General features: G+C 33.0%; 1 protein-coding gene across 2 annotated transcripts; it reads right to left on the minus strand.

The window, feature by feature from the left end:
* Positions 1-2,432: 2,432 nt before the first annotated feature.
* Positions 2,433-13,987, minus strand: LOC149089847 (differentially expressed in FDCP 6 homolog). 2 transcript variants are annotated; one of them, XM_089251456.1, is made up of 8 exons: positions 13,682-13,885; positions 11,170-11,730; positions 10,536-10,679; positions 7,645-7,744; positions 7,244-7,401; positions 6,393-6,553; positions 5,026-5,224; positions 2,433-4,422 (listed from the first exon to the last, which is right to left on the minus strand). In XM_089251456.1, the coding sequence occupies exons 1-8, from the start codon at positions 13,781-13,783 to the stop codon at positions 4,282-4,284; spliced, it is 1,566 nt and encodes a 521-aa protein (XP_089107582.1). In that variant the 5' UTR covers positions 13,784-13,885; the 3' UTR covers positions 2,433-4,281. The 2 variants fall into 2 exon arrangements, with proteins under 2 accessions (XP_089107582.1, XP_089107659.1); XM_089251533.1 differs by having other exon boundaries at positions 2,743-4,422; positions 6,393-6,538; positions 13,682-13,987.
* Between the last annotated feature and the right edge of the window lie 152 nt (positions 13,988-14,139).

The following is a 14,139-nucleotide window of genomic DNA, read 5'->3' on the forward strand; positions in this document are numbered from 1 at the left end:
ATCCTAACCCACATGAATTTATGCAGTTGAATATCAAAAGGCAATACAAAGACATTAATTTTCATGCCCAAGAAGATATAAATAAAAAGCTGAAATCAATGTTATTGCATGAATATCAAACTCCAACAGTAGGTCCGGCTAATTATTTCATATTTAATCTCCTAGGCTTTGTATATCTCTAAGCGATCTCAGTATTTCAAAAATCGAGAATTCTATACAATTTTTAAAATTATTGATGTGACAGAAAACCCCACCAAATTTCTGCATTTCTACAGTAAAATCAGCAATTTTAACACTGATTTCTATGGAGATCACCATTTTCCTGACCCTCAAAGTGATGCTGATTATGATGTCTATGCGAAAAGCCTCATTACTGGGAGTATTGAAAATATAGCAAACCATTATAAAGGCATAAACTATTATACATATACTAACAGGATTAGAGAAGTGACAAACCATTGTAAAGGCATAAAACACGTCTGAAACGCATTGCTAGGGAACTACGGTAGCCAAAGTAAACATTCGGAAAGTGATTGTTGAGGCCCAAAAACCATTGTTGCCAGACAGCTTTTTGCCCTTTTGGGGCACTTGCCCCGCTCTGACGGAATTTTAAAGTAGCCTATCATTCAAGTCGGGTCCCATTTGGTATATATATAAAATTTGGTGACGATCGATCTAAAATTGTAGATTTGTATAGAGAAAACATACACACAATCAATTTTATATGTATAGATATATACCATTGACAAGTTGTTTCACCCCATTCAGAGGCCTTCCATACAACCCACAGGAAAAACTTTCCCACCCTGACATAATATTTGAATAACCCCCTATACAGAGGCAACAAAAAAAAAAAAAAGCAAGAGAATAAACCATTTTCTCAGAAAGCTAGAAAAGAAATTAGAGCTGGTATTGGCTTCGTTTTTGCCAATAGAAAAGAAAGACCCCTTCATATCCACTGTCTGGCAGTAGGGCATCTAGATCTTTATCTGGAAAACGCAGATAAAGATTGTTGATAAGGCTTTCTTATTCCGTCCCAGAGGATCTGAAAGAGATAATCTTCTATGGGGGAAAAAGTGAAGACCAACCGCTGGAATGGGAATTCATCCCCCTATTAATTTTTTCCCCTTTAGATTTTCCCTGACTTTTTTGACAAATATTTAACATTTTTCTTCACCATTTTCTAATTCGCTGACCTTCCAGGTTGCTGGGAACCTGTTGTAATAATTTGAAAGTAATTGTGCTGCTATCTCATAATTTCCTTTTTTTTCTGCACAATTTTTTTATACCGTAAAACTTTTTTTTAACTCAGTGCATTCAGTCTCCTGTTTATTCAGCAGTATTCCCGAGAATGGGCTAATGGTGTGAGAATCTGAGTTTAATCCCCACATGTGGCATAGTGGTTGATTTTCCAACTTTGAGGTACAAACGTGATCCTATCATCCATTAAAAAAGTCTACGCTCAGAAAATGATCAGAGATCTACATCATTTTAAATTCGTGTATAAAACATACTGACAATTGCATGCTTCCAAATTCAGAAGGATGACAGCACTTCTCAAAAGCATGACACACAAAACAAGTTCCAGAAACAGTTATTTTGTATGCTTAAATTTCTCGAATCTGTTTTTTGTGGTTTTTTTTAAATCAAAACCAATCTGTCCTAAATTTCAAAAATGTCCCTCGTAATGTGATGTCCATCCTATTCTATAAAAACTTAGAGCTCTGAGGTTTGTTTCGCTTTATACAAGCCTTTCTGATTAAAATCTAGTAAAGAAGGCTCCAGATGAGCAATGACATTCAAACATTTTGTCCTCGGCTAACGAAGTTGCTATTCAGATATGAATTTTATGATATAAGGTATAAAAATAATTTTTACATTAATTTAATGGAATTTTCCTTTGACTCTAGAGTAGTGTTTCCCAAAGTGGGCAATATCATGCCCCTGATATAGCTAGAAGGGTCCAGAGGAGCGGTAGAAACTTTACGTTGGCTTAAGTTGGTGGTGATGAGAAAAAATTTAAGTGCGGGGGGGGGGGGGGGGGGGGGCAATGGAACAAAAAGTTCGGGGAACTATGCTCTAGAGCAATATTATCCATAAAAATTGTTAAATGTTAAATTGTTTGGAGCTTGGCAAATTGCAAAAAAGCCCAGGTGCCAGAATAAAATTTGACAAGCCAAACTTTTTGTTCTAAGAAAAAGGGATCAAAAATGTTTTTTTCTAGCTCGATAACCATTTTTGGTATTGAGAGAATTCCAAAAAAAATTGTTTTCCTCAGGTTCCAATTTAGCAACCACACAAAGAAAATTTTATACACTGATACCTATTTCTTAGTTGCCATGTGGACTGGGATTTGTCAAGCCCTGGTAAAGAGTAATTTCATTCCTCTTCCAAACTGTCACACATTTTTATAAAAAGGAATTTTTTCTTTTGTACACACAATTATGTATTTTTAATATTTCATTCTAGAATTTGAAGGAGCATTTTCACTCTCTCGAAAAATCTGGAGGGGTAAAAATAAATCTCGATTTATGAAATACGCTGGGAAAGGCTACTCTAGAGTGCAGACACCATAAAAATCAACACAGAACTTTAATGAAATTCAAATAATGCAATTTTGTCCAACTTGATGTACCAAGTATAGAATTCCCCCCCACCATACATGAAATAAAATAACAGTGTATAATATATTCAATCATAAAAGTTTTCTGTGGAATATTAACACAACTACTGTATAAAATATCTTCCATTAATAAGCTCATTATTTCAAAATGAATTAATTTGTATGAATTTGAAATACAGCTTGATATATCACAGATATAATCTATGTTGGTGGTGTAGCTTCAGTGGGAGAAAATGAGAAAATACATAAAAAAAAAAAAGAAAAGCTTATAAAATACTTCTGCAGGCATTTTACACATTACCTATCCAACAGATTGCATTAATTAGCACTTCATGTTTTGCTATCAAACCGTTTCATGAATATAGAAACCAAACAAAGTCAAACAAAAAACATTCCGATTTCCAAAGAGATGCCCAGTGAGGTAGCATTGCCAAGATTAGAAAGCAAAAAGCATTCTTTGAAATTACGAATGTCATGATTGTATTCTTCAAAAAAAAAAAAAATGTACGATAATTATACTTCAAATAGATTGTTTTATATACATCAACAATTTAAGGATTCATAACAAATGACAACCTATAGTAATTTTTTTAGGCGAGTATAAAAGTGATGTACATAATTTAGGGGATCAAATTGAGAAATGAAAATTGATAATTCAACATTTTATAATGTATCATTGATGTCATCTATGATGAAATACGAATTGTGAATTGTAAGCTCAATCATATATATATAAATATGATATTCATGATTAATTCAACATAGTGTAGTTGCCCTTTGCGCGATTTTACAAAACAATACTTTTTTTTTAAATTAGTCATCTGGTCTTGATTAATATGTCATTTTTTTGAGAGCATCTTTCACATTTAGGAACTTTCAATTTTACTATCGAGGGCATTTCTTTCATTAATGCAGAACAAAAGCAGTCTTCGAAATTATGAGTGTCATGATTGTATTCATAAAAAAAAATGTATGATAATTGCATTTCAAATAAAACAATTTGCATACATTAACAATTTAAAGATTCATAATAAATAACCACCTACAGGAATTTTTATTTACGTCGGGTGTAAAAATGTTATAACTTTTAGGGGGAATGAAACATAATGTTGATATAAATGTTATATCAACATTTTTATTTTCTCTACAATGAATTACAAATTGTGAATTGTAAGCTCAATCGTATAAAAATATATTCACATGATAAATTTAAACATAGTATAGTTGTCGCTCGATTTTACAAACTGATGAATTTGTTTTGAACTAAGTCCTCTGGTCCTGATCAATATGTCATTTCTTTAAGAATGTCTTTCTTATTTAGGAACTTTCAATTTTGCAAACTGATTTTCAAGTTCCTTTGAGTTCATAAAAACAAGTATCAGTATCACTGAAATGCTTGTGCACAAAAAAAAAGAAAGCAATGTTCATTTGTGCCACAATTAAGGCAGGTATTAAAATAATACCGATATAGATCTATCTTAGAAATAAAACATTTGTTACACATATAAATCACAGTGAATTAGAGCATTCAAAATGTTATGTATGGTTATACACTGGGAGGAGCTCTTTTGAAAATGCAACACCAGTTAAAAGGCTTTAGTTGTAAACGATAACTATGGCACAGCATAATGGCAACATGTTACGGAAATATTAGACAACTAGTATTTGTTTTCATCATTGCTAATAGCAGGAACAGACCATTTGTCAGACATAACTTCACTTAAATCTGCGGAAACAGATCTCTTCAGATTCTTTCGAGTATCAGTTTTAGGCCTTTCTCGAAATAGCATTTTTGTTTTCTGAAATGAAAAGGGGGAGAGTGTAACAGGCATTGTTAAAAGAAAATTCAAAATTCTGATGTTTTCAGTACAATTATAAAGTTTTTCGAACAATTATTGTTCTGTTAGAATGGTTTTATATTATGAAATAACAGTATCTTCCACATGAATCGGATGCAGTTACGTGCTCACTCGTTATATTAATAAATATTCTTATTCTGCAAATCGGACTTTCTCCATCTAACAGCATGGAAAATTCTGTAAAGCAATGATCAGTGGATTACAAACCCAATTTTTAGAGTAGATAACAGGCTCCTGGCAATTTTTTGTTGAAAGTTTAATTGTAAGTATATAAATCAGTGAAGATATTTGCAGTTGTAAAAAAAAAGTTAATTTTCATAAAAGGGGGACAAATTGTAAATTATTTTCAAGTAGATTTTTGGTGATATTGCATATAAAATGAAATAGCAAAGACTTGCACCATGCATTTGAGTTGATCTTTGGTAAGTGAAAAAAATTAAGTAGACTGAAGTAAATTTTGCTGCTACATTTGTAATGATAATAAGGGTCTTTTTATTCAGAGTTTGAAAACCTACTCAATACATTCATTATTTAGATACATACCTTTAAAGTGCCATGCAGCTGCTCCTTTTCCCTCTCAAGGCTAGTCACAACTGTATTTAATTCTTCGATTTCTGCTAACCTCTTGGTCTGCCAAACTTCCAGTTGTTCCCGGAGCCGCCTCTCTTCAATCAACTCAGCATCTTTTTGTACTTGCAATTTTTCTAATTCCTCTCGTTTCTCCCACTCTTCAGCAAGCATTCTGTAAATTAAGATTAAACCCATTTATACCAAAATAGACTTCAGTATAAATTTATGTAATGATAAGTGAAGATAACTAATACTTTTTTCACCATTTCCACTCCACTAAAAGCCACTGAGTTCATATAATGTGCAATTTAAACTCTTCATCAAAAGCTAAATCAACTATCTTTTCAACATTGTGTTAGTAAAAAGAACATGATTATTTTAGTATTTTCATACTTTTTAAGCAAATTTCTCTTTCTGTTCTTTATTTTGTATGCTCAGGATCAATAAAATTTTCAGCATGTTTGATATAATTTAGAAAATGAGAAAAAGTAGTCCTATGCAGTGAATGTTTAAATGGTTTACCATGATGTTAAGAAAGTGAGTCACAGAAAAATTTGAAAGTATGCAATATTAGTATATAAAAATATAAGTATTCTGCTAAATTTCATGAAAAAGTTTAGATGTGCTACAAGATGAAAAGGGTTAAAAAAGGATTAGAAATTTACATAAAACTTTTCTCTATAAATAAATTTGTGCAAAAAAATTCAATATTGTACCTTGAAAAGAACTAGCACTAATTAAGACTCAAAAATGGTAAATGCAGACGTGCCAGCTTTTGGAATCTAGAAATCCTGAGATTTTCCAGAGGAGGATACTCCCCACCCCCCGGCACTCGTAGACTCGATCAAAAAAAAAAGGAATTCACAAAAAAAAAATTTCAATCAATTACGAAAAAGTCCATTCCTCTCCCCCCCTTGTTTCAGACAGCCCAAGAAGTTGCTGTCATTTTGCATATTCATTCATCTTCATTCACTTGAAAATTCAAGCAGGTACGTAGGAATAGAGAGGGATCAATATGGAGGTAGCCAAGCCAAAATAAATTTACCTGTTATCTGCATTCTGGTTTTTCCCCCTTTAACATTCTGCAGAATCATCTTTATTTTGTGAGGTTCTCTATATCTGAGGTGACTTGGACTCGTTCCTCAAATTAACCAAGGTTCTGCTATATTTTCATTCAATTCAAAATGACAAACACACATACCTAGTTTTATTTCCCCCTAAATAGTTAATACAATATATATATATATATATATATCATCAATTAATTAATTAAAAATTTTGTTTGAAAGCAAATGTTCAAACTACCCGAGACATTATTCTATTGCATTTGTGGAGCTTACCTTGACTGCAGATTTCGTACAACCTCCTCATCCCTCTTAGCTCTTCTTTCTTCATCTAATTGTATGAGCAGAATTTTTTCTTTGAGCTCCATGTCTTTCAATCTCTCCGTTTCTCTCTGAAGCTGTAGCTCAATCTCAAGTCTTTCCTGGAAACAAGTAAGCTGGAATTAAATCAATATTGTTGTATACCTTTCAAACTCTGAAAAAAGTCTTGCAACTTAACCTTGCAGGTTCTTCAACCCATGAAAGTCAAAAGTCTCAATCAAATGAAATCAATGAAAAAATATTTGTATGCTTCAGAATCAAGGTAATTTCAATATTCAACTCATAAAAGCAGCTAATGCTGCTACAAATATGAACCATATATTTATGCAAAGATAGATTCTTAGTCATGAACAAGTCGACAGATTTTATTTTCAAACAATGCACATATGTGTCATAAGGCACCTCTTGAAAAAACAAATGCAGTTCAACCTTTATATAATGATACTCAGTGGACCAAGGAAATATATCAATGTATTGAGAGGCAGCTATTTTACATTAAATTATAGGTATTTTCAAACAAAAATTGAAAAATTTTGTGAGGTTTCACTGTATTTTAATTTTTTTAGGTTCTTAAAAAAGTTGCCGAGCATCATTTATCAAAGTAGAAGCAATGGAGTATGTGTGAATGGGAGAAAGTTTCATAGTTCAAGATCTAATCATCATTTGAATTTTCATTGCATAAGGCAAATAATGTTTTTAATTTAAGCATCATTAATTATAGTACTTACTGGACTAAGATGCTCATCAGATATATACATTTGTGAATTACAGTGATGAATATTGTAATTAATGGCAATGTATCTCACCTGTAATTGAGTCGAAAGTGCTGCTTCTTTCTCCATCAGAATTTGCTTTTCTTTCTCTAATTTAATCTCTGCCTCTTTTCTTAGCTGCCGCCGTTTTGCAAATCGAAGTCGCTGAAGGGGTTCAAGTGTCTGGGAGTGCATTAGAGCTACATTCACAGCTAAAATATGTGAGAAACATTGATGTAGTTCATTCATAACACTTTTGATTAATCAAAATAATAGTTCCCGGTTTTGTGATTCATCATTATATAAAATATTAATTAACAAGTTACTAGTCTATTAATTAATTACTAATCTTACTATAATAGCATTGGTGAATTTCATCAGATACAAAATTTCATCAAGCATATAATGCTGGCAATATGCAAAGTTTAAAACACATATTTGAGCTTTGGTTTTACCTGCCATCCACTGCAGTTTTGTTGCACAATCAGCAGCGCTAAGACATATTCCTTTACTGGCAGTAATTATAGAAAACTGAGTTCCAGGACCATTCTGAACCTATCAGTACAGAAAATACCATATAAACAATGAAATCCTTCATCAGTCTGATTTATATGATGATGAATCCTGCTTGACACAACATTGTCAAGACCATACCATACATACAAAGGTGCCTTCCCACTATAGGTACTCAGATTCTTTAGGAGTGGAGAAAGCTATCTAAATAGCCTTAGTTTTTCTTTCTGCATTTTCCTCCCTTTTATTGACACAGAAACTGGTTACAACTGCACAGCTTTCTGCCATACGGAAGTGGTAGATGAATCTCTGATGCAGGCCTACTGACACGATTGGATCCTCATGAGTAGTTGTTTTGATGCTTGTTTTGCAAACCATCATAATAATCTGATCCTGTTCACATTATAGGGGCAGCTCAGCAAATTACTCAAGGACACTTCATAACATGTGGGGTTATAAAAGAGCTTAAATGCATTAAACAGGGAAGCTTCTTTGATGGGGAAGAAAATCCTGATAATTAAAACAGGAAGCAGAGGTTTATCAAATACGATCTGCTTTACACACTATATTGCAAAACAAACTTCCAAATGAAAAAAATTGTTTTTTACAATTTCAAAGCAGTACATTATGAAAAAATTTCAGAAACCAGTCGTATTTAGTGACTTTAACCCAACAAGCTAAATTTCACCCAATAGAAATGGTGAAAATTTCCTTCTAGTAGTTAGCATAGCATATAAATGCATAAATAATTTCAATTCAAAGCCTTGATTTAATCAAAAATGCCTGCCTCCTAAATAAAAAGAAATGTACAGAACGATGGGGAATTGGGTTTATTTTTAGAGGTTGAGATATGAGCAAAGAAAATATTAATTTAGTAACCAATATATATCAGCAAAAATACTGTATTTACTTGAATCCGAAACACATCCAAAATTTATCTTCTTTACCTGATTACGAGTTGAGTAAGTATGTCGACTTTTCAGAAAATTATTAAAATTTTGACAGCCCAGAAAGGTAACAAGCAAAAATTCTATGCTTTGAGAATTCCACATTTTAAAGTAGGGATGGGGCGAATAGTGATTTAGCTGAATACAGAATATTCAGCTAATGTTTTGGCTGAATATCAAGTTTCTTAAAAAGTTCTTCATAATTATAAATAAAATTGTCATTTTTAACCGAAAATAAAATTATTGGTAATTTCAAATGATTGGTATTGAATTCTAGTTATGCAATATATTATTTAAATAAATATTAAAAAACTGTTTACTGAAGGTTTTTTTTGCCATAACACTGACAATCAAATTTAACAATGACATATTGTATTTTAATATTACAGTGATACCTCGGCTAACGAAGATAATTCATTCGTTTCAGTGTCTGATACATGCAGATATGGAAAAGATAAGCTCCTAGAATGTCCAGACTGTTCAGTTTCATGCTAAGAGTAATGCACTGAAAGAAGCCATGCTTTGAAAACAAGGGCTCCCCTCCCCCCTCTTTTTTTTAAAATTCATTTTCTATATTTTGGCCGAATAGTTTATTTTATACGAAATGGCTTAAAGAATTTCAGAGAAAGAAGTGTAGGTACATATGAAAAAAGATTTTGAGATGGACATGAGTTAATCGGGTCTAGTGACAGTATAGTAATTCTGATGTTTGGTGCGAAAATTCAACTCATGATGCGGCTATATTATGTTAGTGCATACATTCATATCATTGAAAATGTTTGTTCGTGTTCATTAACTGAGGCAGAGAAATCACGAAAATTTTTTCATTAAACGAAAAATTTTTAAGCTGAGGCGTTCATCGCTGTAATTACATAATCAAGTTTTTTCAACACTTGTAACAATTTTACATCTAATTAAGAAAATACTATTATTTACGCCCAAGTATTAATGCATCATAAAATTTAAGACTTATTTTACCACTCTAGATGGTTTTTTTTTGCCTCTTTCAGTAGCTCAATACATTTCTTGTCTAAGTTCATTCTTTAGTTAGTGAATTTGTGTAATTCATGCTCATTTCCACAATACTGCAGTAGGATTCTATTTTCAGTTTCATGTTTTACTTATACTAGAATTCACCCTAACATAACGTTTTTCACAGAAAGGGATAGGTATGCGCCACAAAATAAAATATAATCAGTAAACTGTTAATTTATACGAAAAATTCCGATTAATATAAGTTTATGAAATTAGTTTGTCTTGCTTAGATTTACACAGATATTCATCCGAATACCTAAGCATTATTTGGCCAAACCAAATATTCGGCAAAAGGGTCAAATACCGAATAGCAGCCAAATATTCATACTATCTCTATTTTAAAGATTCACTTGGTATGAAACTGAATGGGAATCAACTCAGATTTAAAGAAAGTGTATAAGCAGAGTTTTGCAGTTTTTTGGCAGTTGTGGCCTTTGTGTTTGTATAACAAAGTTAATTCCCATTTTAATGAATGCTAATAGCGAGGAAAAAAATCCAGTTTTAACAAAAACTTTTAAATCCCCCAGATAAGTTCACATAGGAACAATGCAAAAACCTGGAATTCTGTTATAACAAAATTTTGTAATAGCGCAGTGATTTCTCCAGTCTCTTGGAGTTTGTTACAATGGGATTTCACTGTATGTAGAGGCATTTTCCACAGTTCTCCCTTCTCATGTTGTGCATAACTCAAAAATGTAATTCTCTGCGTTGCCTTCCTGAACTGGGCTGTCAGTTTGATGTGATGAAAATGTACACAGATGAAGTCCTTGAGCATCGAAGGACCAAACATTTAATATAGGAAAAAAAAACTAAATTATTTGAAAATTGAAAAAAAAAAATTACACACACACCTCAACCTCAGAACCATGGAAATTGACTTCACCCCAAAGATCTTTCTTCCCTTTATTGCTATACCACATCAAAGAATGTTGCTTTAGAACAAACCACATCTTTACGGAGGGACCCAGAGGCGTTAACCATTTTTTCAGGAAGCCCTACAAGAAAATTTCAGAAAATTAAATTTATGCATTGAAAAAGACAAGCAACAACGCACAGAGAAAAATGTAATTCATAGTCAAACTACGATTAAATAAATTGGATGAGATCAACAGTTTTATTCACTGAATTGAGTTAATTAGCGATTTGATGCCTGAAAATTTTAACGTAATTTTAAGTGAGTTTTCACGAGGTCGTGAACAGTGCGTTAAGCTGCAAGTTAACAATTTAGCTGTTGACACAAGTAGAACAAAGAATTCAGTATATTTTTTAATCAAGTAGGCACAATACACATGCACCATGTCAAATACGTGTCATTTAATTGATGGACAAATCTTGAAATGCTGGAGTAGTTAAAATACAGTTGATTACTTTATAACCTATGTAAAAAAAGCCTTTATGTAGAATTATTCAGCCAGCTGTAATGGGGGCAGGATGAAGCCAAGGGCTACTATATATTCATATTAGTTGACTTAAAATAAGAGTTACCTTTTTGATTACATTTTCTACCACAGTATCAAAAACTTCTTCAGTCGCTTCAAGGATGGCATCCTTCTCATATACACAGACATACTGTTTCTCCATGAACGAGAAACAGTTTCTCAGAGAATAAACATTCTTGTCAAAATCGATTTCAGATTTATAGTTTGCTACTTCAATATCATTGCCAAGAATGCTGTCATACATTTCTGACAATAGTCGGATTTCGTCAGCACACAACGTGACAGTGCTCTCTTTACTTGGTGAGAGAAAATATTCCGCAACAGCGCAAAATATGCAAAAGATTCTGAAATAATAATCTTCGGGATATGGTGCTTTCTCAGGAACATAGAAACTGTTTTTACATACAAGCCAACACATGTCATCGATATTATATAATATCTTTTTCAGGGATTCTGCTGAAATTTCTTTTGGCAACGATGCGAAAAGCTCCTTCTCAAGGTAGAACATAAACTCTGGAAATTTCAAGTAAGGTGTGCTACGATGTTCTTTCAAACCTTTCTCAACATTTTTGACTCCAAGTAGATTCCCTAGGCTTGCAGATAAAACCTGAAATAAATAATAACATGATATTAGAAGCAAGTTATAAAGATGTCAATTTTACTAAATTCATCAGAATTCGAATTTAAATGGGGATGGCCATGTCTTTTCCAATGCATATTTCTAAATGAAATAGCTGGGGACTGCAGCATAGGTGCTGAGATTTGGGGAGAGCTTGGGTTATTTTAGCCCCTTCAAAAAATTTTGTAAGGGGGATAATTGATGAATATACAATGAAACACTCTTCTTCCTCCTGATTGTGTCAGAGTCATGTATATTGGACGACTGGCAGCCACCTTCCTATGTGTTCTTCATGTTGGTGTCTCTGGACTGCACATTCATTGTAAGGGGTCACACAGACTGTTACTATACACAAAATATAAATTGATTTCTAACATATGAATTAACTGATACTATCTCACTAATTCTTGCTAAATACTGCTGTTATCTCCCCCCCCCCCTCCCATCTAGTTCTGTCCCTGAATGAAAGGAGTGTGGAATAAACATTTAAACCATTGTTTCCCAAAGTGGGCAATGACGATACCCCTTGGTGATGATAGAATGGTCCAGGGACAGGCGGTAACTTTGGGTTTAGTATAGGATTCTATAGGTTGGCATGAGTGGGGGGGGGGCAATGGGAATAAAACATTTTTCAAGGAGGGGCGATGGAGCAGAACGTTAGAGAAACGACGATTTGAAGCAACACCTAGTAAGGAGCGGTCTCAGCATGTAACTTTACTTCATAGGCTTGTGATGTTAAGATTACTTTTTTTGCACAGGGTCTTATTTTCATTTTTTAAAATGTTTTATTAATTTAAAAATGTAATTTAATAAAGCAGGATCATGAGGTTTTAGCATGATGAGTTCACACCAGCAGTGTTGCAAATGTGTAATGTTATTAATACACATATCCATAATTCTTTATAAAAAAAAAAAAGCAAGACTTCCCTTTCAAATTGAAATGACCTCCTACCTATCGCTATGGGCACTTTACTTACAGAAAGAGTGATGCTGGAAGTGCGCCTATGCACTTAACAGTCTGCATGCTTAGTGATCTCTCACTTATGCAACGGTACAAGGGAACAAGAAAAAAAGACATATAAGTATTATCTAACTATATCTTTAATCAGAAGTGCAGAAAATCATCTTATAACTGACAGAGTGTACAAGTGAGAGATTACCGTACCTAGTTTTTTGCTTGAATTTTCAGTGCTGCTGTTTCCCAAATTGTCAGTAAAGTGTAGCAATAAGATAATTGTACCGTTATTAGTTTCTGTGGTGAGACTATCTTACATGAGCTGACACCTGAAACTCAGAGTAGGGAAAGAGAAAACCAACTTAAGCTGAATGCCAACTGCGGAAATCAAACCAGGGTCCTTGCAATGATTACAAGACCTTACAGTGCCCAAAAAAACATGACTGAAATTTGAGCAGAGAAACAAGAGACATTTTCATGATACAGCTTAAAAAACTGTTATAGACGGTAATAGCCAGGACTTGACAAATCCCAGGTGCCATAACGACTAAAAAATTTGCATTGGCACCTAAGTCTGAGGACAGTACAAAATTATGTGAAACAGTGCTAGGGTATATGTAAGCACGAAAAGGGGTCTCTAAGGCCTGGACAAGTTAAAAAAAAAAAAAAGACTATTCTGAACCGATTTTGGCAGGGAAAAAATACTCGGAACCTATGAAATTTTGCTGGCGCCTAAATTTTTTCCAGACTTGTCAAGATCTGGTTATAACATGTATTTTTAACACTATACAAAAAAAGTATAATTTTTTTTTCAAAAAGTTTATTAACAGATTTTCCTTCATTTTTCTATCTCCTACAACATCAATCTCTTATCTTTTAATCATAACAACTACACTCCAGAACAATCATCTCAAAACACCTGTTTATGGATAACTAGTTTTCAAATTTTAAAATATATATGAAATAAATACTAATGATATCTACCAATAGCCTGGATTTAGGCACGCAACCGCTCTGATCGGTATCTAGCGCGTCGAAAGCGTGCCACAGTGAATTCCGGCTGAGATCGCCGATCAACAGGACCATTTTCAAGAGTGTTGTGTTGCTCGTTAGGCAGTATTTTGAATCACTCACGATCCATAAATAGGACGGACATAAATTCAAAACAAATGACGTTTACTTGAGCTGGCTGTATAATCAGTGAGGAGGAGAAAAAAAAACAAAAACGATTCGGTCGACGAGATTAAAAAGAAACTTGAGCATGACTTAACTTTTAATTGAGTCAACAATCAACGTAAAAAAAAGCTCAAAGTTTGGTGTAAATATGTAAAAAAAAAGTATTTTGGAGGGAAAAAATCATTTAATTTCAGTTTATTGTAATAAAAATTTAATGACTTTTCACCAAAATATCGTAACTTAGCTAAGTTAAAATAGCTTATTTT

Source organism: Pholcus phalangioides, unplaced genomic scaffold (genome assembly GCF_987345545.1).
Source record: "Pholcus phalangioides strain wild (caught in Gottingen) unplaced genomic scaffold, Ppha-v1.0 ptg000001l_1, whole genome shotgun sequence".
NCBI classification, from domain to species: Eukaryota; Metazoa; Arthropoda; class Arachnida; order Araneae; family Pholcidae; genus Pholcus; species Pholcus phalangioides.

What these genes read in the sequence shown, in the direction of transcription:
- LOC149089847 (XM_089251456.1), bottom strand. Translation starts at nt 13,783, where the DNA reads ATGGTCCTGTTGATCGGCGATCTCAGCCGGAATTCACTGTGGCACGCT. An exon ending in TAGAAAATGTAATCAAAAAG is followed by an intron (nt 10,680 to 11,169) that starts GTAACTCTTATT and finishes ATTTTCTTGTAG; the next exon opens with GGCTTCCTGAAAAAATGGTT. An exon ending in CACTTTCGACTCAATTACAG is followed by an intron (nt 6,554 to 7,243) that starts GTGAGATACATT and finishes ATTTAATTCCAG; the next exon opens with CTTACTTGTTTCCAGGAAAG.